Source organism: Uloborus diversus, unplaced genomic scaffold (genome assembly GCF_026930045.1).
Source record: "Uloborus diversus isolate 005 unplaced genomic scaffold, Udiv.v.3.1 scaffold_965, whole genome shotgun sequence".
NCBI lineage: Eukaryota > Metazoa > Arthropoda > Arachnida > Araneae > Uloboridae > Uloborus > Uloborus diversus.
The window spans coordinates 31,528-59,386 of record NW_026559193.1 but is presented as its reverse complement, the minus strand read 5'-3'; the positions used below and the strand labels follow the sequence as shown (position 1 = coordinate 59,386).

The following is a 27,859-nucleotide window of genomic DNA, read 5'->3' as shown; positions in this document are numbered from 1 at the left end:
CATCAGTAACACAGGATTTTTGAGACAGTATCAAAACTCCTTCCTACTGCAAGTGCAGCTATCTTTCATTTTTCTCTTTCCCATTATCAGATCTTTATCAGTTTCTTTCCTTTAGAATTAATAAAAAAATTTTTTAAACATCTTCAAACACATTTTACACAAAAAGGATTGATTAAGTATTTTTATGCTAACATTTATGTTGTACTGCATTTATTTTTATTATTAAATTGTTTTGTTCCTTAAATTAAAACATTGTAAAACAGCTGGAATGTCTCTACTTTTTTCTCCCACTCAATACATATGCTTGAAATACAATAAAAAGTAAAAGTCAAAATATCAAAACGAAATAAACAAAGACATTATCACGGGATAGATCAGCCACTTAGTTCGCAAGGGCAAAAAAGCAAATTCCTTTTTAAATTACAGAACCATTTCTCTTACCAGTACTATTAGCAAATTGATAGAAAGAATGGTAAACAACAGATTGAACTGGTTTCTTGAGAGTTTTGACATGATATCTTCTGAGCAGGCTGACTTCAGAAAAAACCGCTCGACAAATAACCAAGTGACTCACTTCGGCCAAGTAATAAAAGATTCAGCAGACAAGAGAAATATCCTCACTGCTGTCTACGTGGATTTTAAATCTGAGTATGACACTATCTGGAGAGAAAATCTACTATCTAAGCTGCTGAAGATCAGTATCCGATCTCAGATGCTTCACTGGTTTCGTTCATTTCTCAAACAAAGATATTGCAAGGTCCAGTAAGGTAATTCTTTGTCTAGGAGCTATAATCTCCAAGCTGGTCTACCCCAGGGAGCTGTTTCCAGCTGCTCCCTTTTTATTCAGTAAGTTACCGCCCTATAGCCAGGGCTAAGGCAGAAATACGTAAAATACACCGCCAGCTCAGTCATTTCCAACCGAGGACTGCAGTTTCGTGCTTATTAGCACTCATCAGCTCGGCATAAGAAAGTGACTGAGCTGGAGATGGAAAACCTCTTAAGGAAGCCAAGAGTGCCAAACAAACTAGTAGCTAATACAAAATTAGCACTGACGAGACGAACGACCGAAACAATGGTTCGGTTCAACTCGAGTTTTGAAAGCAAGGCAGGTATATTCAGTAAGTTACCGCCCTATAGCCAGGGCTAAGGCAGAAATACGTAAAATACACCGCCAGCTCAGTCATTTCCAACCGAGGACTGCAGTTTCGTGCTTATTAGCACTCATCAGCCCGGCATTGGAAATGACTGAGCTGGCGGTGTATTTTACGTGCTCCCTTTTTAGCCTACTTTCCCAGTAAAAGTCAGAAAAAGAAGAAAAAAGCATAAAAGAAGGCTTAGTGAATCTTAAAAATATCGCGAAAAACAAAAAAAAGTCAAAAATAAATAAAATAATTAAATAAATATCGAAAAATTAAAAATTGGAAAGTAGGGTATTGAGATGGGGGAAAATGTCTGTCGGTCTGTCTGTCTGTCCCCCCCCCCCCTAATAACTTTCGAATGAATATTCCGATTTGAACAAACTTTTTTTTGTTCGAAAGATCTCGGCGAGGACATCTCATTCCCATATTTCACTTTTTGATTTGAACTATTTTTTGTTCAATTTTGAACAGTTCAAAAAAATTTAACATTAGCGCCTACAGGGAAATTCAAGGCAATTCCGAACTGTGAGGCGAATTTGCTTCAAACAAACTTTGTAAAACAAAGCTTTTGATGAAAAACTTGTATATAAAATATCTTTTTGACTTGAACAATTTTCAGTTCAATTTTGAACAGTTCAAATCCCTTAACATTAGCGCCTACGGGGAAACTGAAAGTCAATGTAGATTCCGTACTTGAAGGCGAATTTACTTCAAACAAATTTTGTTGGAAATAGCTCTTGACGCCAGACTCCGACTCCGAGAATTTAGGGGCACCTGACTCCGACTCCTTTGCCCGACAATTAATCGGACTCCGACTCCCCGACATCGACTCGAACTTCGTAGCTTTGGCAAAAATTTATACACGAAGGACAAATGACTGACTCCGATTCTTAGATATTCGACTCCGACTTCTTTCCCCCAAAACACACCCTGCATTGCCTGGGTCAGTAATAATATTGAGAAACCGTTTATACTTTCAATTATTTATTTTTGCTGTGCCCCTCGATTTCACCCGTGTTAATAAGACAACAATGTATTAAAAAACTATTTTAAGTAAATCACACTATGCTATATTATACATAGTTAAAAAGTTACCCACCCTTATCCACATCGATGTTTTACATTAAATAAGAAAATCAAAAAAGAAAATTTCAACAAAATGTAATTGTCTTAATAAAAGTAAATCCTTGATTTATAACTTATTTAATTTGAAAATGAGCCGGGCAATAAATGCTGAAAATCTTCCTGCCCACAACTGGGTTCGAACCCGACACCCTAGGTTACTGGCCTAGCACTTTACCAACTGAGCTGTTCGGGCAACAAAAGTTTGAGCTATTGATGCAATAAAAAATGCATCATGATTATTATTGATTTAATTTCAATTTATTACTGCTCCAATCATATTGGTCATAGCGAGATGTTATACAGCCTATAGTCTTCCTCAAAAAATGGACTATTCAACACAAAAAGAATTTTTCAGTTCAAACCAGTAGTTCTTGAGATTAGCACTTTCAAACAAACATACTCTTCAGCTTTATATTATTAGTATAGATTTGAACAAAATATGGATGACAAAGCTTAGTAGTGGGCCAGAATATATTCCAGGTGAAGAAATTTTCTTTTATTAAACTAAAATTTATTCTGCCCCTTGTATTTATATTTTGTTTTTTGCAAAGCCTGGTGATGGGAAGCAGTCTGCTTCTTTTGTCAACGTACTCAAATGGTTAAGCAGGCCCGGATCTATAAGTTTTGCCCCCCTCCCCTGCAAAATATCAACAGGGTTCCTCACTTCCTACTGGATTTCTATGTCACTAAGGGCTGTGGGCACTTTTAGTGGTGTGGGCCCCCTGTACTTCAGAGTCTGTGGGTATGTAGATCTGGGCCCGCGGTTAAAGTGTGGGATGTTCTGCATCCCTAAAAATATTTTGTGTTAATGGTTGAGCACTGAAACACTTCTGAAATGTTCAGCTACATTGTACCAGGAAAAAAAGAAGTGTTTGACCTAGATTTATATCTTTATCAGGCCCTGGCTGAGAGAGGGCAAGGGGAAATCACTGGACCAAAGAAGGTCCATAGACTCGGTCAGGCCCGGATCTACATACCCGCAGCATTAAAGGGCCCACAATCCAAAAAAGCAAGAAAATTTTTTTTTTTAAATTAATAGAACCTATACTCAAATATTAAATGTTGAAAATATTTTTGTCTTGTTTTAAGAAAAAATCATGGAAAATCAACTCACATATTACGTATGAACAACAGCAAATCTTACTTAACTTACTAGTAATCTTTACTAATAATAAAGTTGAAAGTCTCTCTGTCTGGAGGATGTCTGGATCTCTGTGACGCGCATAGCGCCTAGACCGTTTGGCCGATTTTCATGAAACTTGGCACAAAGTTAGTTTGTAGCATGGGGGTGTGCACCTCGAAGCGATTTTTCAAAAATTCGATGTGGTTCTTTTTCTATTCCAATTTTAAGAACAAAACTATCATAAGATGGACAACTAAATTACGAAATTATCATAACGTGGAAAAGGGAACTTGGGCGCAAGCCAATTGGCGAGATACGAAATTATCATAACGTGGAATCGTAACATGGGTACAAGCCAATTGGCGAGAAAATTCACCATACATTATTTGTAAATATACAGGCGAACCAAAAGGCCTTTTAATTTTTCAATTATGGGCAAAGCCATGTGGGTACCACTAGTAATAAATAAATAAGAAGATTTAAAGATTAAAATTAAGGGAGAAATTATAAAGCAGTTAAAAATAAGCAACACTCACTCGTTAGAGAAATCATTATTCGGTTGAGGGGGGGGGGAGTAATCCAGTTGGTGGTTAAGGGTCCTGCTGCTTATTTGCACAGGGAGAGAGTGGGACAAAATTTATAGATCCGGGCCTGGACTTGGTAACTACTATTGGTAACCAGGCTGAATATTCAATAGTTAATAAACTCACCATACATGTGGTATTATTCATTCTCCCTCATTCATTAACACCCCATAATCCACTCTTTTGTTCAGTTAAATAATTGTTCTGATTACTGAGTTCATTGTTAAGCTAGTATTTTATTTTTCCTTTGTATGTTTAAGTGTATAATTTTTATGCTTCTGAAATAATTGGTTTAGTTCTAGGTATGAGCAATGTGAATAGTTCTTCTACTCCTGACTATGATTACCTGATTAAATTTCTGGCTCTTGGGGACTCGGGTGTTGGTAAAACAAGTGTGCTGTGCCAATACACAAATGGCGTTTTCAATAAAAAATTTATATCGACTGTTGGAATTGATTTTAGTGAAAAACGTGTTGTAAGTATAATTTCCTTTTTTCTTAAATGCTTGTGTTACTAGTATAATTGTCGTTAGTACAGTAGAATACCTTTATAATGCCAACCTGTATAATGCAATTCTCTATAAACGGCATAACTTTTCAGAAGTAAACAATAAGTTTTGAAGTTTAAGAACTCCCTCTCTTTTGCCTTGCAAACATAAAAATTGTTAAGAAAATTTAATTTTGAAACAGTTTTTCATCTTTTCATCTTAATTCAAAGCTTTTAAGTAAAAATTAGCATTCACAATAAAATGAAAATACCAGATGATTCTTGAAAATGCAGCTGTTATGCAAACCATGAAGCTAGCAGAAAAGCAAGATAGTTCACTTTCTTGTAATGAAAAAACATATTTATTTGTGAATAACTAATTGTATAATTAGTGCTTTAATACTCACTATAGATAAAACTCATTCTGAAGTGCTAATATATAGATTTATTTTGAATATCAGTTTAAAAAGTTTGTGAAATGACCTATATAACGTTAAAACCTGTATAACGCAAAAGCTTTGGTCCCAAGGTGTGCGTTATAATGGTCTTCTACTGTATATGATTTACTGAAGTTGATATCTTTTAGAATGTTTTACAATTATCAGATCTCACAAGACAAATTTATGTAAACCTTTAAAAATAGAAATTGCTAGTAGTTCATTGTTGTAGCTAAGATGACCTATTTATAGGGATTATAAATTAAAATAAAGAATCGAAACATTTTAATACTCTGTTCTCAGTGGATAACTTATGTAGGTAATTTCTTTTTATGCAGAAAGTTTGTTTAAGTAGGATATTATATGTAAGATATTATAAAACTATTTGTTGAATAATAAAATTTCATTTTTCAAAATTATAAATTGTGTGCTCCAAAACCAGCAGTTTGACCAGAATGTAACCATAGCCAAACCAGAATGTAACCATAAACAGAAATTTTGGTATGCTCCTCTGCGTTGATACTTTGTTCATAAAAAATTCATTCAAATTTTAATTTTTTTTCAGTACATGATAAATTTAATGTTTGTTGAATGATGAGATCATAAGGACTAAAATTCAAGACAGGATGGTGGGATTTCTGGCAAAATTTCCGAAATCCATGTCCTGAAACTAGTCCCAAAACATCCTGTCCATGGAAGTTCAAAAAACTTTTTTAAAAGCCTGATTTTATTTTCTCTAATCCATTTTTAGCATCTATGCAGTGAAATGTGCAATCTTTTTGCATCCTTCACGTGAATTGCAATTTTTCTTCCAAAGTTTTCAACATTATTCTATAAGGCATGGACAAATATTTTTTATGTATGTACAAAGTTCCTCATATTATTTAAAAAGCAAAGTTGTTTGGACATGAGATGTATGTAGATATTGTTACTAATGTTTGATTCTTGTGTAATGTACAGTAAAACTTTGGTAACTCGACTACCCCAGTAACTCAACATTTATTTTTCTAATGGTTGGCCCAATACTAATTTCAATTGAGGAAAACTTCTCAGTCAATCCTTTTCTCGAAAGCTCTTTCAGAGAATTCCATCCTTTATGTAAAGGAATCCACCACACTCTGTACGGTTTGTGCAATTCTAAATGCGTAGCATAAATAGACCCATTGAAGTCCTCTAGAGAAAGAAGGCACCATGACATGTTTTGCACATGCTGCTGACATGCTGTAAGCAGGACTTTTTATCTTTACCAGACCTGACTGACAAGAAACTTTTTCACCTCTTTTCAAAAAGTATGGGTTCATTTATTTCTCACAAAGTATTCAAATAATATTAGTAATTTTATTATGCATATACTTTTCAAAAAAAAGAAAACAAAAAGACAATTTATTCGCTGCAATTAATTTTTATAATGTGAATGTTAACATTAGTAAGTAGGTGATGTAGAAACTTTTTGGAATTAAAATATAGGGACCTCAGTAAGTTGGCATCCGCTTAAGTAAACATGTTTTCATGTTCCCTTGGAGTGTCGCGTTATGAAGATTGCATTGTATCTTTAAACCAAAATAAATTAATTTCATAACAACAGATTTTTTCCTCTAATCCATTTTCAGCATGAATGCAGTGAAATGTGCAATCTTTTTGCATCCTTCACAGGAATTTACAATTTTCTCTTCCAAAGTTTTCATCATCATCCTCTGAAGCAAGGATAAATATTTTTTTAATATTATTTTCAATTAATTTTTTTGAGTTACTTTTTACATGTGTGGAAATACATCTTTTAAAAACATTACAGATACTAGTGTTCTGTTAAAGATATTCTACTATGTATATGTGTAATATATACAGTGGCTCCCAAAAGTGTTCGTACACTTTGAAATTTTTTAGAAAAATCAATATAACTCGAAACTGAATTCGAATATGAACTTCAATATTTTTTCACATCATTCCTATGTCATTCTAAATACAACCCATTGGTTTTTTTCAAAATATTGTCGGATCTTCTTTTTGAAATTAGTCAGAAAACGAAGAGACAGAGAAATAACACGCCACAAAAGTCATCGTACACTCAAATATTTTCGAATAAATTCATGATTAAAATTATCATATGCCATTTTATTAATATTTTTGCACTGTGTTGACACTTAAGAGTCATTTGGCTTTAATTTTTTGTTTATTTATTCCTTAATATTGTGCTTATTACTGTAAAATGGCTGGTATTCGTAAAAACCCACGAACACCATTCAAAATTTGAATTTTTTTCCCATAGTAGTGGTAAACTGGTTTGAAAGGTCTCTAAATTAGTTAATTTATTTGTTTGTATAGTAAAGTGCTTGATAAAATGCTTTAAGGAAAGGACTCGGACCGAAAACAAGGTAAGAAAAGGTCAACCGGAAAAAGATGACAAAACGTGATCGGAGATTTAAAGTTAAAAAATTTATGAAAAATACCCATTTGAGTGCTGTAAAAGTTTCTGCAGAGTTAAATGAAACATTTTACATTTAATTTTTACCTAAAATTGTTCGCCAAGTTCTCTGATTAGCTGGATTAAATGGGACCTCTTCCCGCAGAAATTTTCTTAGTCGTGCGAAAAACAGAAAGCTTACGCTTTTCGCCGCAAAATGAATGATAAATAAGCTAAAAACGTTTTAGAATCACGTCTAACTTACAGATAAAAATAAATTTAACATTTTTGGTTAAATTGTTGTATAACTGTATGTAGAAGAAAAAATTAGGAACTTAATCTTAAGAACTTATTTGGATCAGGTAATCAGGACGGTGGAGGTTTTCTAGTGTGAGGGTACATATCAGCATCACGACTCGGTAGTTTGTAATTTTTTGATGAAATAATGAATCATGCTGTTCCTTTAAATATTTTAAAAACCAATTTTGAACTCTTAGCCGAAAATTTGGTTATTGGAAACAACTTTGTTTTTCATCAAGATAACGATAAGAAGCACACGGTTTTCAATGTTTGCGTCTAGTGCCTCAAAGATTGTCCTAAAGTTTAGAAAATACCCCCCTCAATCTCCAGATTTTAACTTAATGTAACGTATTTAGAGATATCTGGAGGCTAGATTTCGAAAATAGGGCTTTAAAACGAAAATAGAGCTAGAAACAGTAAGACTCGAAGTGTGGTTGAACACTTACTCAGAAATTACACAAAAAAAAAGAAGGAAAAAGAATGAAATCTATTCCCAGACGTTTAAAAGGTGTTATGAATACTGTATGATATTCTACTAATTAATAACTTAATAAAAAGTTAGATTATTCAATAAGATATAAACATTTTATAAAGTGTACGAAGACTTTTGTGAGATGAAATTTCAGGCGCTTTTTGGTTTTTGATTTTTAAAAAATTAAGTTTTAATATTTTTAAAAAACTTTTCATGTAGTTTTGTTAAAAATTGATCATAGATCTTATAATTAAATACCCATTCCGAAATATTAATTCTAACCAATGGATTGGGGCCTATTTCGTTGAAAGTCGTAGGTGTACGAAGACTTTTGGGAGCCACTGTACTTAGTTAGAAATAGAATTTGATACTGACTGAAGGAAATCATTTCAAAATTTTATGGCTATATGTATAGAAGTAGTATTTGTATTAAAAGTGATTGTGAGATTAAAATTTATATAACTTGAAGTTTTATCAATCATGCTTGATTTTTGTTTGTCAAAATAGTTTCACAATATTGTAAGTAAATTATATAATTTTTACTCTGCATGAGCATTGAGTATTCTTGCTCAAAATCTTTTTATTTTTTTCCCCCAGGTGTACCGTTCTCAGCATTCAGATGGCCTTGCAGGGAGAAGTCAAAGAGTTCATCTGCAATTATGGGATACTGCTGGACAGGAAAGGTTTGCTGAATTTTGTGTGAAAAAATTAAATTAAGTTCAAAATAATTTTAGTAGAGCCTTTTGCCGTATCAATCCATTTTGGAGAGCTCTTAATTTTTATGAACTGAACTTTTTTGCTACATCTTGCATCAAAAATGTAGCAATCATGATTATCACATTTCTGTAACATATTGTTTGAGATAAATTTTTGTGACTCACATGTTTCATATCTTACTATGTATTCTATTTATTCCCGAATTCAGTATTTTGGAAGCTCTTTTATTATTACCATGGCGTGATTAACAAAATAGGAAGAAATTTTTAAAAACCTTTGTTTCAGCCAAAAACATTTTCTGGAATTCGATCAATTCAAAATGGGAAATTTTTTTTCGCTGACTCATTTTTTTCCTTACTTCTTTCCTTCTTTTTATTAGTACTTTTCTCCGCACACACCCCACCACTTAGCTGTAAGCCTTAGGTTTCGCCGTCCCGCTGGGTGCGACGGTCGATAGTCTTCTGGTGGCTATGGACGGTCCTTGGTGCTTATTGCGCCGAGGAAAGTCCCTGTGCTGGCCGTCAGCCCAGCTGGGAGTTTACCCCTTAATGTGCTGAACCTTGCTCGCCATGAGATACGGGATATCTCCCCGTATTTTTTTTTATTAGTACTGCCAAACATGTTGTTTTCAATTTGCCAACAACCCTATGGGTATTCGCTGGACAAAGAAGGTAAGAAGGGAATGTGCTTTTCGGCTTCCACATATTCATCTTTGATAACACATAAGAAAGATTATGCGTATGAGGCAACCCAGAAATTGTTCAACCGCAGAGTATTTCTCAATTGGACATGATATCAAAACTGTCTAGTTACCCAGGGTGGCGACAGATCAGGGAAATGTCAGGGAACTTTATTAATCAGGGAAATGTCAGGGAAATTCGAAAAAAATAACAAAAAATCAGGAAAAATTGATTTTATGAAGAAATTTTTTTTTTTTTTGCTTTACAAAATTAAGCATCCTAATTCCCTACGCATTTTCCGCCTATTATCTGTTCAAAAAAAAAGTAAAATTAATGAGGTTCGATTATATACTGCCGCATATTTGTGCATCTTTTTTCCTCAACGTCTAAGTATTAAATCTTAACCACAGGATGAACTTCCTAAGATTGCTTCTGTGTCTGTTAGGTTGTTTATTTTGCCTAGCTTGAAATTTCCTTTCATGCTTTCAATGCGACGTAAAATAAACAACCGTACATGCAAAGAGGAAGCCTTCATTAATGCCTTAGCTCCTTTGCCTTTATTCCATTTTCTCGAAGTGATTGGCGTACTGTAATCACGGTTTTAAGAAGAAATCTTTGGTTTTTGAATTAATACTGATAAAAGCTTAAAAGTTATTACATCTTCACGTTTTTAATTTAATTGCTGAAATTGAACTTTCAATCAAAAAAACTTTGTTTTTTTGCCGTTATACTATTTGCTATCGCTGCAGATTATAAAGGTTTTCTTTTGTTCAGACTTAAATTGATTCTTTTATTTTATAACCAAGTTGTATTGCTCTTTTATGTATTTTGAAATTCACTAACTGCTTTTTTTCTGTTTTTTTTTTCTTGCATTTCAAAGTTGTTTGTTACAAAAGCAATCTAAGATTTTTTTGTTACATACTTAAATCATCTGAAATAAAGTTAATTTGTGTACTTAAGTAAATGTCTTTATTTTTTTATTGTTAAAATGCTGTATTCATTCATTAAAACCTATGTTCTCGATTAGAAAAAAGCTCCCTATGAATGAATGTCAAAAGGTTTCATCTGTTTTGCATAAATATGTCAATTAGTTATATAAGAGTAACTACATTACTTCTATTCTTTCACTATTACTTGTTATTCTTGCAACAATTATTATACTGTTTGAAAATTTAGTTCAAAATAATTTCAATTACTTTTTAGTCCTACCGATAAATACACATATGTTTTTTAAGAGTGATTTTAATAGTTTCTTAAAATTCTTATGCTAAGTGGTTTCTAGAAGTAAAGTATTTTTTAAAATTTTCTATAATCTTTCCATGTAGAAAAATTTAATATACTGTTTTGTAGTTCCCCCCCCCCCCCCAAAAAAAATTGACTAAATATGTTTTTTTTTTTACCATTTTGTTAAAAAAGTAGCATCTTTTTAAAATACATCTTTAGTTTATCAACTTTACACAACTTAAAAACGTTTAAAAATACTGCATTTTATACAAACATACAATGGATTTTCAAGTAGAGCAAAGAAAAGGAAACCCATTATCATTGATAACATAAATCAGTGAAATTTGGTGAACTTAATCAGGGAAAAGTCAGGGAACTTTTTTTCAGTTCCTGTTACCATCCTGGGTTTACCACATGTGGGGGTATTTATTAACTTGCTCTCGCTCTCGTTTGATGAAGTCTGGCCTCAACGCTCCTCGTTCTTAGGACACTCAGTACAAGAGTTTTTGTTGATGGTGCCATTAAAGTCAATTGACCACACAAACAGCCATGTTGTTTCAGTTACGAGGCACCATATTCTTATGGGTCGTACGGGGCAATATATTTTACTATCTCTGTTTGCGCAGCACCTAGGGCATTATAATTCCGATTTCCGAACAAAGATTCTTTTATTTCATTTATATTTTGAACTTTTGAGGCAATGAGTAGAGTCGACTTCTGCAAGACATCGCATGAATTAGAGTCTAACGAACACATTATGTCGCTTGCGTCTAATATTGCAGTTTAGAATCTTCAGATATGAATTTTTTTTCTCTTCAACAAGTGCAAGATTCGTGACATTTTGCTTTCCGAAACTGATGCAAGGTATGCTGCATTTGTTTAACGCTATTGATTCTTACAATAATGCCATAATAATTGAAGAATAGTACTTAGTAATTTTTAAGTACTTTCTCCAAGTATAATTCTGAAATTTAATGTATCATAGACTTTTTATGGCGCTGCAGACTGCCATTGAAGTTTTTAGTGGCATGATTTAAAAAAAGTTTCAGGTTCTTTTTACCCGACTGCGCATGCGCGACGCAAAGGAGGGTAATGTGTTTATCAGTCTATGTATGCTATGTCCGTTTCTATGTGGCGTTCTAGGGGCTAAATGCCTTGATCAATTTTGGTAATTCTTACATCAATCGATTTGTTTTAAACCTTGGGAGTGTCACTAAACACATGACAGTAATCAAAATTCAACATATCAACAGCCAGTTGACAAAATATGGCAGTTCGGGATCGGCACACGTTTGGTGTTGCACACTGTCGCATGCTACCTGCGTGCGATAAATTCAGGTAGTTTTCGCTGCCTGAATTTTTTTGTTTACTAAGTCTACTAATTGGGATCTTAGTGGCCGAGTGGTCTAAGCGATTGCTTCTCCCACTTGAGGCGGTGGATCAAGACACCCTCGCTCCGGATGTACTTTCCCCTCTTTCTGATGTGAATTCTTTCATGTGTTCTTTATTTGTATTCTGTACTGTAATAAAAAGTATATTATGCATAACCAAGGCAAGACACTCAGATTGTGTAGTCCTCATCAAAATAAACCCGTGCAATAAGCACCAAAAGAAAGAAAGTCTACTAATTCGATTTTCATCTCTAACATGTTGCATTTGTTTTTTGCCTTGATTCAAGGGACTGAGTTTCGCGACGTGTACTTTCTTGATAGGCTTTTTTAGCTTTGAGAGAAGGGGGAGCGGGGGGGGGGGGGCACGTTTCCGATTTCGCGTCATCATGAGTTATACAGACTGTTTATATAGCTGTGCTGTGGTTGACTTAAGTTCGCGCATTTTTGCCGAAGACCAAGTACATGTAGCTTTAAGCGGAGTTTGCTCCCTAGAGAATCTAATCAGTGGCGGATACAGCGGGCGGGCAACCGGGCATTTTCCCGGTGGGCCGGTCATGCTTCGGGCCAATCAACTAGCCAGGCCCGTGTCCAGGATTTCATAAAGGGAGGGGTTTTTGCAGGCCTGTCAGTTCAAAATATTTTGTTTTGAAGGGGAGGGGCAAAGCGTTTGATCGATACATTTTATCTGAAAAAACAACAAAATATGTACAAAAATGCTTAAATTCATCATGTTTGCAGGGATGTGCCAGTTGTGACAAACTGCTCCAAAAGACTGCTAAATGAACTTTTCTGCTCCAAAATCGGACAAACTTGCGCCAAAAGTGCGATTTTGCATTTCATGTTGCAGTTCCTTCAACATATTTGGCAGTTTTTTCAGATTATCATCAAGTTTAGGCATTTGGAGCTTGTTTTTACGATTTTTTTTATATAGCCCTGAGTTTTTGCGCATTTCAAAATCCGATTGCATTCGCTTTTGAAAAATTCAATCGTTTTAAATTATTATGTGATCGTTTCCTTTGAGTTGAAAAATTTTGCATTGGCCATTATTTTCAACCATTCTTATCTTTTGTTTTCAGAAGAGGACTTGTAAGTTCGTCTTCTTGCCACGCCCACTCAAAAATGTCAAATCTAGTTGCATCCGAATTGATCTAAGCAAATGCCATGTGTAAAAATTAATATTGTTCTTGGGTTTCTTAAGATTTTAGGACAGAAAATTGATCCCTAATTTTGGTTGGAGACACATAAGATTGCAAAATTCGGGGTTATTCTAATGCTCTGGCGATGAAAATGCAGACATTTAAAGTTTCTGAGACTCAAGCATTACTTTCCATATTCTGAGCCTGCCTCAAAATTTTTATTTTTATTTTTTCACATGTCTTTTAAAATTCCTTTTCTTATGACATCATTTCTCAAAAGCATTTTTTTTTCATTGTAATTTCATTATTAATTTTGTGATTAAATATCAAATAGTTAAAAATTAAAGGTTGTAATGGTTTCCTTTGCTTGATCTTCAGATTTGTTAATCAAGTAGTTCAGTATGTAACATATATGACTATGTGTATAAGGTCAAATGTTAGTAAATAACTTACAGGTACTAAAAAAAAAAGATTAATAAATAGCTCTTTAAAACTCACTTGTAATTTGTTGAGGTAAATTTTTTAAATTTAACTATTCTTTTTTGCTTTTTTTTATTTTTTATTAGCCTTTTTGAATATGTTTTTGAGTTTTATGTATATATTATTTTGTGTCTTTTACATATATGTATGAACTACATAAAGGCAAACAAAATTTAAAAATAGATATGAAACACCAAAACTTAAATGTGAACAAAAGCAGTGATGTATTAAGCAAAGTAAATATGTGAACTAAAGTTAAATCAGTGTAAGAAAAAGGTAGAGCAGGACATGGCTTGTCTTTGGGAAAAATATTAGACAAAAAAGAAAATAAATAAATAAATAAATATGAAATAAAAATAAACAAATAAATAAATGTAATTAAAAGAGCTTCAATTAGTAGTTGAAGTGTTGGAGTTACGGTTTTTTGCATCATTAATCTCCTTTTTTATCATTTTATCATTGTCACACATGTTTCTGTGCGTGGAATATACATAGTTGCTACAAATTGATGCAAAATTTAACTTTTCGCTGCTGCAAGCTGCTCCAAATTTGAAATTTTACTGCTCCAGGCTGCTCCAAATTCACCGTTTTACTTCTCCAAACTCACCATTTTTCCTGCTCCCAAAATTGCTCTAGAAGCGAGTTTAGGACGGCACATCCCTGTGTTTGTAAAATCCAGGGAGAGGGGTAGCAATTGACCCCCCTGATCTCCCAAATGACAGGCTTGCTTTTGGCTTCAATTATTTTCATTCTTAGTTGCATTGTCAGGAAAACACACTTCAGTGAGCAAATAATTCTTCACTGTTTAAGGTCACAATGAGGGGCTTAGCATTTGGAGGGGAGGGAGGAGGGTTCAAATTCACAGAAGATTAGGTTTTAAGTAATATACTACCTATTCTATTAATGTATTTTACACACAGCAGAACCTCGTTTAGCCAGCGCCTGTTTATCCGGATCAAATTTGTAGAAAAAATATATTTACGTAAATAATCATTTAAAATTATGATTTCAAGAACAGAAGGTTTATATGCGCCAAATACTCGGTTTCATTTCAATTAAGCATGCTACTGCAAAGGACGTTCAATAAAGTATAGTACTAATTTAGCAAACAATATGATATACTTTGGATGTGAGCCCAATACTATTGCAGCTGAATTATAACTGATGAAGTAATTGAGAAAAAATGGTATGATATAGTTTTGTTAGAAAGCATTGTTTTTTGGTGCAATGAAAGATAAGTCTGCATATTTAAGAATATTATTGATTATTATTAGGATTTTCGTTTATTAGGATTGCCTTTGGTCCTATCTAGTCCGGATAAATGAGGTTGTATTGTACATGTAAGGATCGTTATGAACCCCACCTCCCAGAAGGAAATTTCTGGTTGGGCAAGAAAACTTCAGTATTTATCCATTTTACTGCTTGTTTAGATTCAAACCTATTATCTGTTTACAGTGCAATACATTGCAATAAGTACTGAGAAAAATTCACAAACTCTTTTATAACATATATTTTCAGGTTTTAATATTGTAAGATAATGCTCAGCAAACTAAATAGGAAGAGTTTTGATGCAGATGTAAATTATATTAACAAACGCAATTACTATGCATCTACAGAGCGACAACAGTTATCGCTTTTTGTGAAACGCCCCAGATCAAAACCCCTTATGAGAAGCAATATTAAACAAAGTATTGACAACCCATTCAACTGTTCCTCCATTTCTGTTTTTTCCAAAGTATGATTTTAGTTGATTAAGAGAAGAAAGTGTTGTAAGTTACCAGGCAACTTCAAAGAGAATGCTTTTTAAAAAAAGTTCTGTACACAAATTTGAACATTAAAGCTAATTTTAAGTCAAATATGCACAATTCTTCATTTATTTTTTTATTTTTTCTCTAATGGGAGGGGTTTAAACCCCTAAAACCCTCCCCTTGGACACGGCTCTGCAACTAGCAGCAAAGTCTTTCGGGCCTGTTTACTAACAGCAAAATCTAAATTTTGCGCGCATGTGTTTAGAATAACACAAATTCGCAAAACACAGCCTCAGATCCTCTTTACGCATGAGCTAAAGCTTGCTGGTGGAGGGAGACAGGGCCGTCACCAAGAGGGGAGGGGGGGGGGGGAATTTCTGAAATGGGGCTGCCCAGGCCCTGATTACCACACAGGCCGCCTAGGCCTGGGGCCCCATGTTTCTAAAGGGCCCCACATTTTTTAAAGAATTATGCATAGCATAGCAACAATATGAAAAATACATGTAATTTTTTAAAAATAAAAAATTATGACTTATTAATTGGAAAAAAAATTCTTTAAAGGGGAATTTTTAATCATTCTGCCAGTAACGAATTTACTTGATCAAGATTATGAAGGACCCAAAGGGGATTCATAAATGCACATAAGTGATTTATACATAGATGTGTGATTAGACAAAGAGGCCTCCAAATGTGCATTCGTGCTTTAAAAATGTAAATCAAACACTGCATGGTCTTCAGGGGTCGGACCCTGGGGCTGCCAATATATTTTTAGTGGTGTAATAAAAGTAAATAAATAAATTTAAAAAAAAAACAGGGAACCTTAGCGGTCGTAGAAAGTTAAAATACTTTTGGTATATTTGACGCTTTTATTGATAAATAACAATTCACAATCGCTATAAAATGCAACTTACAATAAGGGCCGACGTGAGGTCATATCAGCTTATTGGAGAATAGAGGCTCGTCTCGGAATTGAACTCGTGCAGAGGGTAAAATATCCTAATGGTGAAAGGTGTAGAAGAGGGCTAGTGAAAAAATTGACCTATGTCCCCCGGATTTTTTCCCGGATCCGCTTTTGCTCTCAGCAACCCTGTTTATACCAATAGGAATAAAAATGACAAAATATTTTTTTCCATAAAATTATTTTAAAAAAAAGCAGTTTTTAAAATACCATTGAGGAGTATGAAAGACTAGATTATTAAGATTATCAAATCAAAGGTCAAAGGCGGCCAAAATGTGAGTTTCAAACATTTTTTGACGAAACAAAGTATTCTGTATGCTGTACAAACTTACGGTTTCGGGCCACTCAATTTAAAAAGAAAATAAGTTGATCAAAGCCAATATTGGAAAGAATTCTGGTGGTCCTCAGAACTCCCCCCCCCCCCCTAATATCATCGAATATCGTGTAAAATTTAAATTTTTGGGCTTCAATTTTGAATACTTCATAAGAGAACAGCCGAATCCACTCCAGCCATAACATGGAATTCCAGTTTCGAAAATTTGCTGGAGGAAAGTACTCAAACCTCTCCCATTTTTTTAACATTCCCAAAGATGGTCTAAAACCATGTTTTTAAATTAACAGTATCAAAAATTTTCTGGGAAAGTGCCCCATCCCCTCCTCTCTTTCGGCATCATAAATGAAGAACGTTTTTAAACCTCGTTTTTAGTGCTTCGATTCCGAAAATTTTCCGGGGTGAGCCTCCTTAAAACTCCTTTTCCTAACATCATTAAAGGTCATCAAAAATTTCGTTTTTGAAACTTAACTTTCGAGTAACTGCTGGTGCCCTGGTCTTTACCGAAAAAGGCTTTTAAGACTTCAATTTGAAAATTTTCTGGTGGATGGCCTCGGAATCTATCTCGACTTAAAATCACCAAAAATCTTCTAAAATTGCGTTTTCAGAGCTAATATATTTTTTAAAATTTCAGAGGAGAGCCCCCGGAACCGCACTTCATACCATATACTCGAAGATAATTTAAAATTCTGTTTTTAGATTTCCACTTCCGAAAAATTGCAGCCGGAGAAACCCTGAACCTACGCTTCCCTAATATCACCAAATATTGTCTAAAATTGAGTTTTTAAGACTACAATTTCAAAAAGTTTCCAGGGGAGAGGCCCCCTGGACACCTCTATTTTAGACTCAATGTTAATCTTTCCATTAAGTTTATATTGCTAATACTTTAATGACTCCCAGAAGCCAGAAAGCTAAGTCCACTCTTCTCTCTCTTTGTATTGATACATGCGTTTGAAAAAAAAAATAAGGGCTGCCAAAACTCGCACCCGATCCCTCCCACCAGGTTTTCAATCTTGCATCGAGTCTGGGGTTCGTCAGGGTATGGCAGTATAAAAAAGGGAGTGTTTATGACAGAGCCCAGTAATGTATGTTTGTGTCTAGGGACCCATCACGTTCTAAGACGGGTCCTAGTCTTTCACCCATGAACATCGCGCTAGATCAGTTTCATAAAACAGGGCAATTAAGTTACTTGTTATGACTGCAGAAAAGGACATGCTAGCCAAGCAGTGTTATCATTACGGAAATATTCCATCAAGTTCCGGGCATTATAAAAATTACTTTAAACGGACACATTACAATCACAATTTTCCCCAAAAATAAGGTTTACTGTATCAATTTGTTCACTATTAAAGCGCAGAAGTGTTCCTATCTGTTAAATTTTGTTTAAATAAAACATTTAGTTGTTAAGAATAATTTCCTCATATTTAAGTAATATCCCAATCGTTAGGTAAAATTTAACATCTATAAGAGCTATAGGGCGCGCTACATCTCCTAATGCCAGGGCCGATTTTTCTCAACCAATCCGCCACTGAACCTAATTATTAGTAGTTTAGACCACCTCAAGTTACTTAATAGACCTCACGATACAAACAAACTCTCTCAATGAAATGACAAGATTGTGAAATGTACCGTATCATAATCATAATAACTAAGTCAATGAAAATTAACTAAAAAATGTCAAATAAAAAATTATTAAATAAAAACCAAAATCCCGACTGCATAAAAACCAAAAAAAACTAAAAAGAAAAATGTATAAGCCCAGTAGTTAAGAATGTTATTAAGTACTACTGAATAACTACACCGTTGAAATAGTTTTATAACCATACACAGATAAGACAAATCATAAATTCAAAAGCAGAATAGAAAGGATCAACAGTCGGGGCCCATTCAAATTTTACGGGGTTCCTTGAATCAGAAAGGAATGGGCCCCGACAGTTGATCCTTTTATTCTGCTTTTGAATTTATTATTTTGTCTTATCTGTGTATGGTTATAAAACTGTTTCAACGGTGTAGTTATTCAGTAGTACTCTTAATAACATTCTTAACTACTGGGCTTATACATTTTTCTTTTTAGTTTTTTTGGTTTTTACGCAGTTGGGTTTTTTGTTTTTTATTTAATAATTTTTTTTTTCGAAGGAGGATTGTGCATCATAAAAAAAATCTTAGTCCCTCCAGTAGTGGCGCACCCATGGAGGGGGCTAAGGAGCTGTCACGGGAAATTTTAAGTGCGCCCACCCTTAGATATTTCCTGAAGCCACTGAAGCATATGTGACCTAAAAATAAAAAGTTCATCCTGATTTATTTATTTATTTTTTTAATGATGACTTATTCATTGAGGCTATTTTAAAGAATGTTGTTGTGGAATCTGTTTTGATCCCCCCCCCCCACCTTTTGTATGCTTCAAACTACAGCCTTAATAAATATGTGGTTTTATTTTATAACTTTTTTTTTTTTTGGGTTAACAAGATTTATATTGGCTCGTTTTAGTGGACAATATATTTTTGAATAGTTCAGACGTGACGAGGAGTCAGCATTTTGCATTTTAGTTCGGGACGAAACTGCTACAGCCGGCCCCTGCACAGAATACAAGAACAACTTCATCTAAAATTTTATTCAAATTTGCTGGAAGGGGGGGGGGGCTTGCAAAATTTATTCGCCCACTCTTAGTGTTACTGTTAGTGTTAGTGTTGCTACGCCCAGTGCTGCCAAATTAGGTCGAGATCCAACGATACCGGATTTGTATAGGGAACATACATACAACATATACACATACATTCTTTGTTTTATTATTAAAAGATTTTGAGGTTGAATTTCTCTCCATTGTATAGTTACTGCCATGTCTTTTAAATCACTTCTCAAAAAAAAAAAAATGAACCCTTATCTTTCTTTCCAGGTTTAGAAGTTTGACAACAGCTTTCTATAGAGATGCCATGGGCTTTATTTTACTATTTGACGTCTCAAATGAACAATCATTTCTTAATATTCGTAACTGGTTAGAGCAATTAAAGACCCATGCTTACTGTGACAATCCGGATATTGTGCTTTGCGGCAATAAAGCTGATTTAGAGGACACACGATTTATGAAAGAAGAAAAACTTAGAGAAGAAGCAGAGAAGTATGGGTAAGATCTCTCAACTTAATTTTTTTCTGTCCAAGTTTGCTAATATTAATTTTTTTTTAAATATAAGTTTGTGTTTTATGTTTTTTAAGTATCATAAGTGATGTATAATAAATCTAATCATTATCTAGATCTCTCTTATTATAAATGGTTTGACATCTTGATGACAGGCCACTCCTGATGTTATATCACTTTATCAAACACCAGACATATAATTTTAATCTTAAGTAATTATTTCCTTTACGTTGGTATAGTGCCTAGAAAGATTAGTGTGCCGATCGACGGGGAAAAAGTGAGGTCAGATCTGAGGAAAAATCAGATGGCGCTGCGCTCGAGTAGTACGTTATGCTCCTCAATCAGACTCGTTTTTAAATCATCGATTGCATGCTCATTTTGCAGTTTAAAAGCCCCGTTTTTCGGATTGAACTTATTTCTGCGCAAAAGACAAATTCTGTAATAAGTGCTATTTGTTACATGGGTGTTCATTTATTTTTTGAAGAATATAAAATTACCTTATGCTAATCTTATCTTCAATGAAAATAGTAGACTATAAGGGGCCATTCATTAAATATGTAAGGGTCCCGTGGGGGAGGGGGATTGGAAAAGCCTCTACGTACCTTTGGGGGGGGGGGTCAAACTCATTCTTTACGTAATATTTTCCAAGTCGATATTTCACATTAGAAATTGCGCGGTCAACAAGTGATTTGGCAGAGATTATGTTCCATTTGCGTATGGAAGGTAAGAAACGTGTTAGGATAAGACGTTTTTTTTATTTGTTTTACAAAGAATGAATAGTGTAAAATATAATAAAAGAGTCGCATTATGTATGGCATGTTTTATTTAATTATATTAATATTACATCAAAAAAAAAAAAGTGGAAAAAACATTCAGTTTAGATTCTAACTTTTCAGTAACTATTTCTTTATTGCAAAAAGTTAAATTTAATAATGTGAATTTAATAACGATTCCAGTGATGTAACGATTCCAAGATTTGTTATTTTATCATTTTGAAAAACGAAATGGAATCTTACACATAAGAATGGTGGGGGAAAATCTTACGTACCCTTACATGGGGGAGGGGGATCAAAAATTGCTAAAATCATCCTTACGTAATTAATGAATGGCCCCTAAGTATTCAATAACTGCGCGTCTCTTATTTCTCTACTCTAATAATAAAGCTGAAAGTCTCTCTGTCCGGATTTCTGTCTGGATCTCTGTGACGCCGGACAGTGCCTAGACCGTTCGGCCGATTTTCCATGAAATTTGATACAAAGTTAGTTTGTAGCATGGGGGTGTGCACCTCGAAGCGATTTTAAATTCGATTTTGTTCTTTTTTTATTTCAATTTTAAGAACAGTTTCCGGAGCAAAATTAGTAAATTACGAAATTATAATGACGTGGAACCGTAACGTGGGAAGAGCGAATGAACATAGCCAATTGGCGAGAAATTCATCATCCATTATTTGTAAATATACAAGCTAATCAAATGACATTTTAATTTTCTCCTCTGGGCAAAGTCCTGCAGGTACCCGCTATTTTCAAAATAAAACTGCTTCGAAATTCTTAAGCTAATTAAAATTATCAGGGCTTCTCAGTCTGAATCGAAGAGTCGGAGTCGCTTGAAAACCTACAGACTCCGACCTGTTTTTTTTTTTTTTAAATTTTCAAGGACTTTCCTTACATTAAAAATATAATAGGGTCACTTGCTCCGATCACATATAACATACTAATTTGCAAATAACTGCAATTGGCAAAGAGCTGGCTTGATTATTTGTTGAATTTTCGGTAATACTTATCAACGTCAAACTGCTAGTTTGCTTATTTTTATAACGTTCTTTAGAACCTGTCAGCAAACGGTTTTGTTGTCGATAATTATCGAAATAGAAGTGTTTTTGAATCTGACGTTATCATTGTCAAAAAAAAGTATTTATGTATTTTTATCTTTTATCTCATATGTAAAATAGCGAAAGAAATGTATCCTTAAAAACTAAAAACAAATGGGAACTCTCCTCGTCCCTCTCCTTTGTCTAACATTGCTTATGATAGCTTTAAAATGTTCTTTTAAAAGGAAGCGCAGCTTCTGAATCTCCCTACCCTTAATCAGGAAACAACATAACAGTGCTACAATTAAAAAATCTAAATAAGTAGCGATCAAAAGAACATTGTGATACATGTTTTTGGAGGCAAAAAATATTTTTCCCGTTGTCGATATATGAGATTTTAAAGCCAATGGGAATTTTAAGAAAAGCGAGTCTCGTTGTTACAAATTTAGCGAGTTTCGATGGGGACAGACATCTTTCTCACGCCCTGTATATATGGATGTCCTGCCACATGCAGACGAGGCAATCGTCTGTGAGAAATTGGTACCTTCAATCCCTTGCCAAATGTTTAAATTTGCCACTTTTCTTAAAATTTCAGGAGACTTAAATACCTTTTATCTCGATAACGGGGGACGATAACAAAAATAATCATCAATTTCATACAGGATTCTAAAAGGCTAAAATTAATTTTTTTTTTTAAATATAACTTACGTGCTCGTTGATTCCGTTTGTCCGAAAGTCGAATGGTCGGTCGCTAACAGTTACCAGGCGTAGCGTTGCTGGAGATTTCATCCCTAATCTCCAGACCTATAAACTGTAGAGGTGGTGCTGCCATATACCATGCCCAAGTCGGGCTCTTTCTCATTTAGGGGCCTCATTGACTCATTAGTCGCTCCATTCTGCTTTAAACTCATGCTGGCTAAATGAATGGGGCTTGAGTCTCCCAAGTGGCATTAAAAACAACAACAAACTGCGCCCTAAGCCATCTCGATTGATAATACATTTGCCTTAAAATATAAGTATCAAATTTTCAGTCGATTGTGTAAAATTTTGTTCTGAAAACATCGTTGTCTTTGTGTCTACTTCAATAATGATCTTTTTATCGTCAATATTATTTTCCACATAATTTTCATTTTTACAAAAACTACAATATTTGGAGATTTTTTAAATTTCATACAAACCCAATATTCGTTAGGCAAATTTATATGAACAATTTCATTTATAATAGATTTATACGTGGTTATTTCAGTTTCATCTGCCGAAAGATCAAGTTTTATTTTTTTCAAACAAGGAACACTTTTCTTAACTGCATAATTCCTGATGGACCTTTTCTTTGGTAATTTTTTAGTAAAGTATGTTGGCAGACTTGGGAAAATTGTCGGAATTGCCTCACCTTTCAAAAAAGTTTTTCCCCGACGAATCAAAACTTCCTCACCATTTATAATATGCTTAAAATGCGTTTCAATAAAATGTTTTTCGAAATGCAGAGCACAAATTAAGCAATATTTATCAAAAACTTTATCTAACCTGGGAATTAACGTTCCACTTTAGTTTTTCTTCATCTGCTGGAGCTTTAAAAAGCGTAACTTTTTCCTTGCATGTTTTGTTTTGTACCCACTTTTGCACTCTGGTACGAAACAAGATGAAGCTTTATTTCTTCCAATGTTCAACTTTGATGCCTCTATTAAAAGCCTTAAACGCTGTTTCATGAAATATTCACGAAATAAAGGTAAAAAAGAGAAACGCGGAACTAAATTGTAACAAAATCCCGCGTCTACTAACGTAAACACCGCGAAATTGAACGTACATCTCGACCGCACTGCCATCTAGCGGTTTTCATACAATTTGTCTTCAAGAATCGTGGGGAAAAAAGCGCCGGTCGGCACATTACTCTTTCTAGGCACTATAACGTCGGTCATTTATTGTCAAGCTTAAGTTACTACTGCTGCTCAAATTGCCAAGTTGCTTAGTCAGAATTAAAATTTTCATCACAATTAAGTTTCATTTACAAAAATAATGATCTTTTTAAAATTAAGTTGGAGGGATTGTCACTGTTCTTAACCTTTTCCTTTTCATCAACAAAAAATTGCAAGTAACAATTCTGATTTCTTGAGATAAATAACATAAGTTTACATATTAGACATAAGATTTTTATCATGAGTAATTTGTACTGTTGTAAAATATAAATTAGCTTAGGAAACCGTTAGTTTTAAATGATTCTAGTTAAATTAGCTCTCAAATCTCAGAGCGAACAAAGATTAGTTTTTAGTGCCAATTCTTAAAAATTTCAGATGCCTTATTTTTTTCTTTTTTTTAAATATGAAGTATTTATATGAAAAAATAAGGTTCAGTATCATGCTGCACCTTATCATCATACTATTTCTGAAATACATTCTCAGAATGAAAGAAAAACATTTTTGAAAAAAAAAAAAAAAAAAAAAAAAACTTCTCACACTTACAAGACTACAACTAAAACTTGATCTAAAAAGCAAAAAATAATTTCATTTTTTCAACACCATTGATACTACTTTTAGCATAATTTTTGAAGTCGAAGAAAAAACAATAGATCAAATCATTCATAACCATAATTTTTATAACAAATGAAGTATACATTTTTATGGACCCAGGTTCATCAACAGCATTTGAATATACATATTATATTTGAATTGATAACAACATATTTGTGTAACAGTATAAATGTGGTCTTTTCCCCCTCAATTTTGAGTGTTTTGTTTAAAAATGTAATAGAAAAAATATTGTTATGCATTGTTTTATTAATTTTAGTTTTTGTGCCGACTTCAAAAATGATGCTTAAAAGTAGCATCGATAGTGTTCAAAGAATGGAATTATTTTTTTACTTTTTAGAGCTATTTCTAGCTGCAGTTTTTGAAGTCATTTTTTCTTTTTCTTTTCAAAAATATTGTTTTTACTGTAGATTTTAGTTACTGCAGTTTTGTTCCAAAAAACTGAAACTTGCTTCAGTTTTGCAAATGTGGTTGGTTGGTTGGTTCTATTTTTTTTTTTTTTTCGGCGCAAGAGCCTTGGTAGGCTTTGTTGTGCCAAACGAATGTCTAGTAGAAAAAGAGTGAAAAGGTTAAGAGAGTCTAGGACACAAATCTTCAAGAATTTTGAAAAGCATGACCGAAATAAATACATAACAAAGTTATAAATTTTAAAATACATAAAACATAACATAAAGGACAAGAACATAAGGACGGACACTAAATTAAAGACATAAAGCCAATCCCTTGAAGGTAAGGCAAATATGGATTTTTTTCACTGAAATTATTGTCATAGTGTCTATGTCAAAAACTTACAGTGATATTGCTGAATAATTATATTTATTTCTGATTTTTAGGCTTCCATATTTTGAAACTAGTGCAATTACTGGTCAGAATGTCACCAAAGCATTTGATACCCTTTTGGATATGGTTATGATGAGAATACAAAAGACAGTGGATGGAGGCACCCTGCCTGGAAGAAGACGTGGGGCGCCAGGTATGCAATTGCAATCTGAGGGACAGCCTTCCCAACAAAAATCCTGTGGATGTTGATTTTATATAAATAAATTAATATATATATATATATATATATATATATATATATATATATATATATATATATATATATATATATATATATATATATATATATATATATATATATATATCCTAAATGCCAAAAATCCTAAGGAAGCATTTAAATTTCTAAAACATATCTCTTTGTGCACCATGTGTCTTGTATTTTCCTATCTGTAACATTCAGCAAGCAAGGGTGTCCAGTGATATTGAAAACAGAGATTCTTTCACTGTAAATATTTATGTATAAGTTGAATCACCACCTTTAGACAGAATTGATTCATATATGAGTTGATTTTCTACTTTCTGAGAAAAATTGAGACACTTGGCAGCATAATTTATTTTTAAAAATAAACATTTTTTTAAAAAAGTGAAATATAGTAGATAGTTTTATAATTGGAAAAGTGCAATTTTTCATACTCGTGTATAAAAAGATATGGCAAATCACTAAAAGTTCATTTTTGCAATAATGGTTTTCATAAATTTTTGCTCTTTATCTTAATTAATATGAATAAAGCTTTGCTTTTGAATTTCTCATAGCCTCATAACATTAATTTTTTTAAGAAAAAGCTCTAATTTCCCCCTAATTGACTATACAGGAAAATCTCAAATTAAGAATTCAGTATTTCCTCACTTTCATATAGTTAAGCCAGTGCTATAATTGTGTTCTTGAATTAATAGTCAGACATTATAAATCATTTCAGAAAATGCCAGTGTTTAATGCTTTAGTGTTCAGTTAAAAGGTTTTTCAAAAAATCGGAACCTTTTTACAGCTAGTTTTAACAGCTGAAAAGAAACACCACCACTATGAAAATTTTCAAAACTATCAACCTTTAAGCATTATGGGTAAAAAAATCTCGTTGTGACAGTATTTTTACTTCCTTTTACAAAAAAGAAAGTATTGTATTCGCGAAAAAAATTTCACTCAAAAATCGACTTTAATTTCCATTTTGCTCACCCCTGAATGAATGATGAGTTTTTTTCGACCCAACCACACGTGCATATATACCTAAGAATGTATATACGCCTGAAAAATCCATTTTGACAATTCTCGAGTTAATTACAACCAGTTTTCAAAAATAATGTAAGAAAATCAGCACATTAAAAATTTTTTTGCAAATTTTCATTTTCCCAAAAAGTTGAATTTTAAAATAAATATTTATTGCCCTACTTGAAGCAAAATTTACTCATGAATTATTGTAACATATTAACTCATTTATATCCATTTTTGGTACATATATGAGCAATTGGCTTACTCAATTTTAGTAACAATATTTTAGTATGTTTCTTGTTTGTCCTTTTAATGATATTTTTCTGTATTGTACACAATACAAAACCATTGAATTAAAGTGCAAGAATATTTGTGCCTCTTGTTTTTTTTTTTTTTTTGTTTTTGTTTTTGTTTTTTTTAGTCAAACTAAAAAATTTAAGTATTTGTTAATTCTCTATAGTACTAATTTCAATGAATTGTACAATTTTTAGACCTGAATTGTAGTAATTTTCAAATTTCCAGGTTGACAGCTCTGTCATTGTCTTAATTTAAAATCTTTCTTTTTTTGAAAGTTATTAAAATGGAAGTTGACTGTTGTTAGTGATGACTTCACCAGAAAAATCCTTCTTTTATGTGCAAAAAAAAGTAGCAATAACTAATTATCTTTTTTCTCTCTCTCTTTCCTATTAATGTATATCTTTTAAAACGGCAAATGTGGAAAAAGCTCAGTTATCAACCTAAGTTGGCCATAATGAAACTGAAGTCAAAACCCCCAAAACTAAGTTCAGTTCAAAAGCAATAGACCCAGGGTACTATCTCAAGTTCCTTAAAACCTGCTTCAGCATCAAATTCATGCACCAGTCATCCACAAAGCTCAATTTCCAGTGATACCTAAGAAAGATGCCTGGTGGTGACAGGATGCATGTATGACACTCCTGTTCCTAAGAGATAATAAAGTTTGAAGTTGAGAAATTTGTTGGTTATCTTTCTTGACTGGACAATATGGAGTTCTTTCTTGCCCCAATATTTTTCTTTTTTTTTTTTTTATGAACTATTTCTTTGATTTTTTTTCCTATCCAGCAAAACCAATTTAATTTAAATTTATTTTCATGTGACACTTTGTCATGAAGATCACCCCCCCCCCCCCACCCTTTTAAGGGTCCTAAGATTGCCTAATGTTGAGTTTTTTAGCCCAAAAATGACACTAAAGACCCCCTCCAAAACCAGACACTGGATCCGCTTTTCCATTTTGCTGCATTTTCGATTGAACTGAACATTTTTCATGCTCAATCAAAGAAATTACATCAAGGATTGAGCATCTCTGGCACTTTTCATGAAGTTGCACTTTAACTACCATCAAAAAATTTCTAAGTTCTTTTCAACTGGGCACTCAGAGTAATACAATCATATTTCAAAATTTTAAATGATTATATGAGAAATAAAGCCTATATTTTATACTGTTTTTATATGACATATTTTTGAATGAAAATAATTTTTCTTGCATGTTTACATAAATATTATGTTTGGATTTTCTTTTTAATTTTAGTTCAAAAAGATTTTAACCCAAAATATTTCATTTTAGAAGTCAAAACCATTTGTAGATGTCTGTTTAAATGTCCAA

The 27,859-nt window shown here is 33.2% G+C and overlaps 1 protein-coding gene across 1 annotated transcript in view; it reads left to right on the top strand.

Annotated features, from left to right (window-relative positions):
* The window catches only part of LOC129234067 (ras-related protein Rab-27A-like), a 40,219-nt gene extending 14,996 nt beyond the window's left edge, over positions 1 to 25,223 (top strand). Inside the window, exons 2-5 of the mRNA XM_054867958.1 lie at positions 4,268 to 4,446; positions 8,665 to 8,750; positions 19,626 to 19,853; positions 25,028 to 25,223. Coding sequence (XP_054723933.1) covers positions 4,276 to 4,446; positions 8,665 to 8,750; positions 19,626 to 19,853; positions 25,028 to 25,223 — 681 coding nt within the window. The 5' untranslated portion in view covers positions 4,268 to 4,275. The remainder of the gene's footprint in view (positions 1 to 4,267; positions 4,447 to 8,664; positions 8,751 to 19,625; positions 19,854 to 25,027) is intronic.
* Positions 25,224 to 27,859: the final 2,636 nt, after the last annotated feature.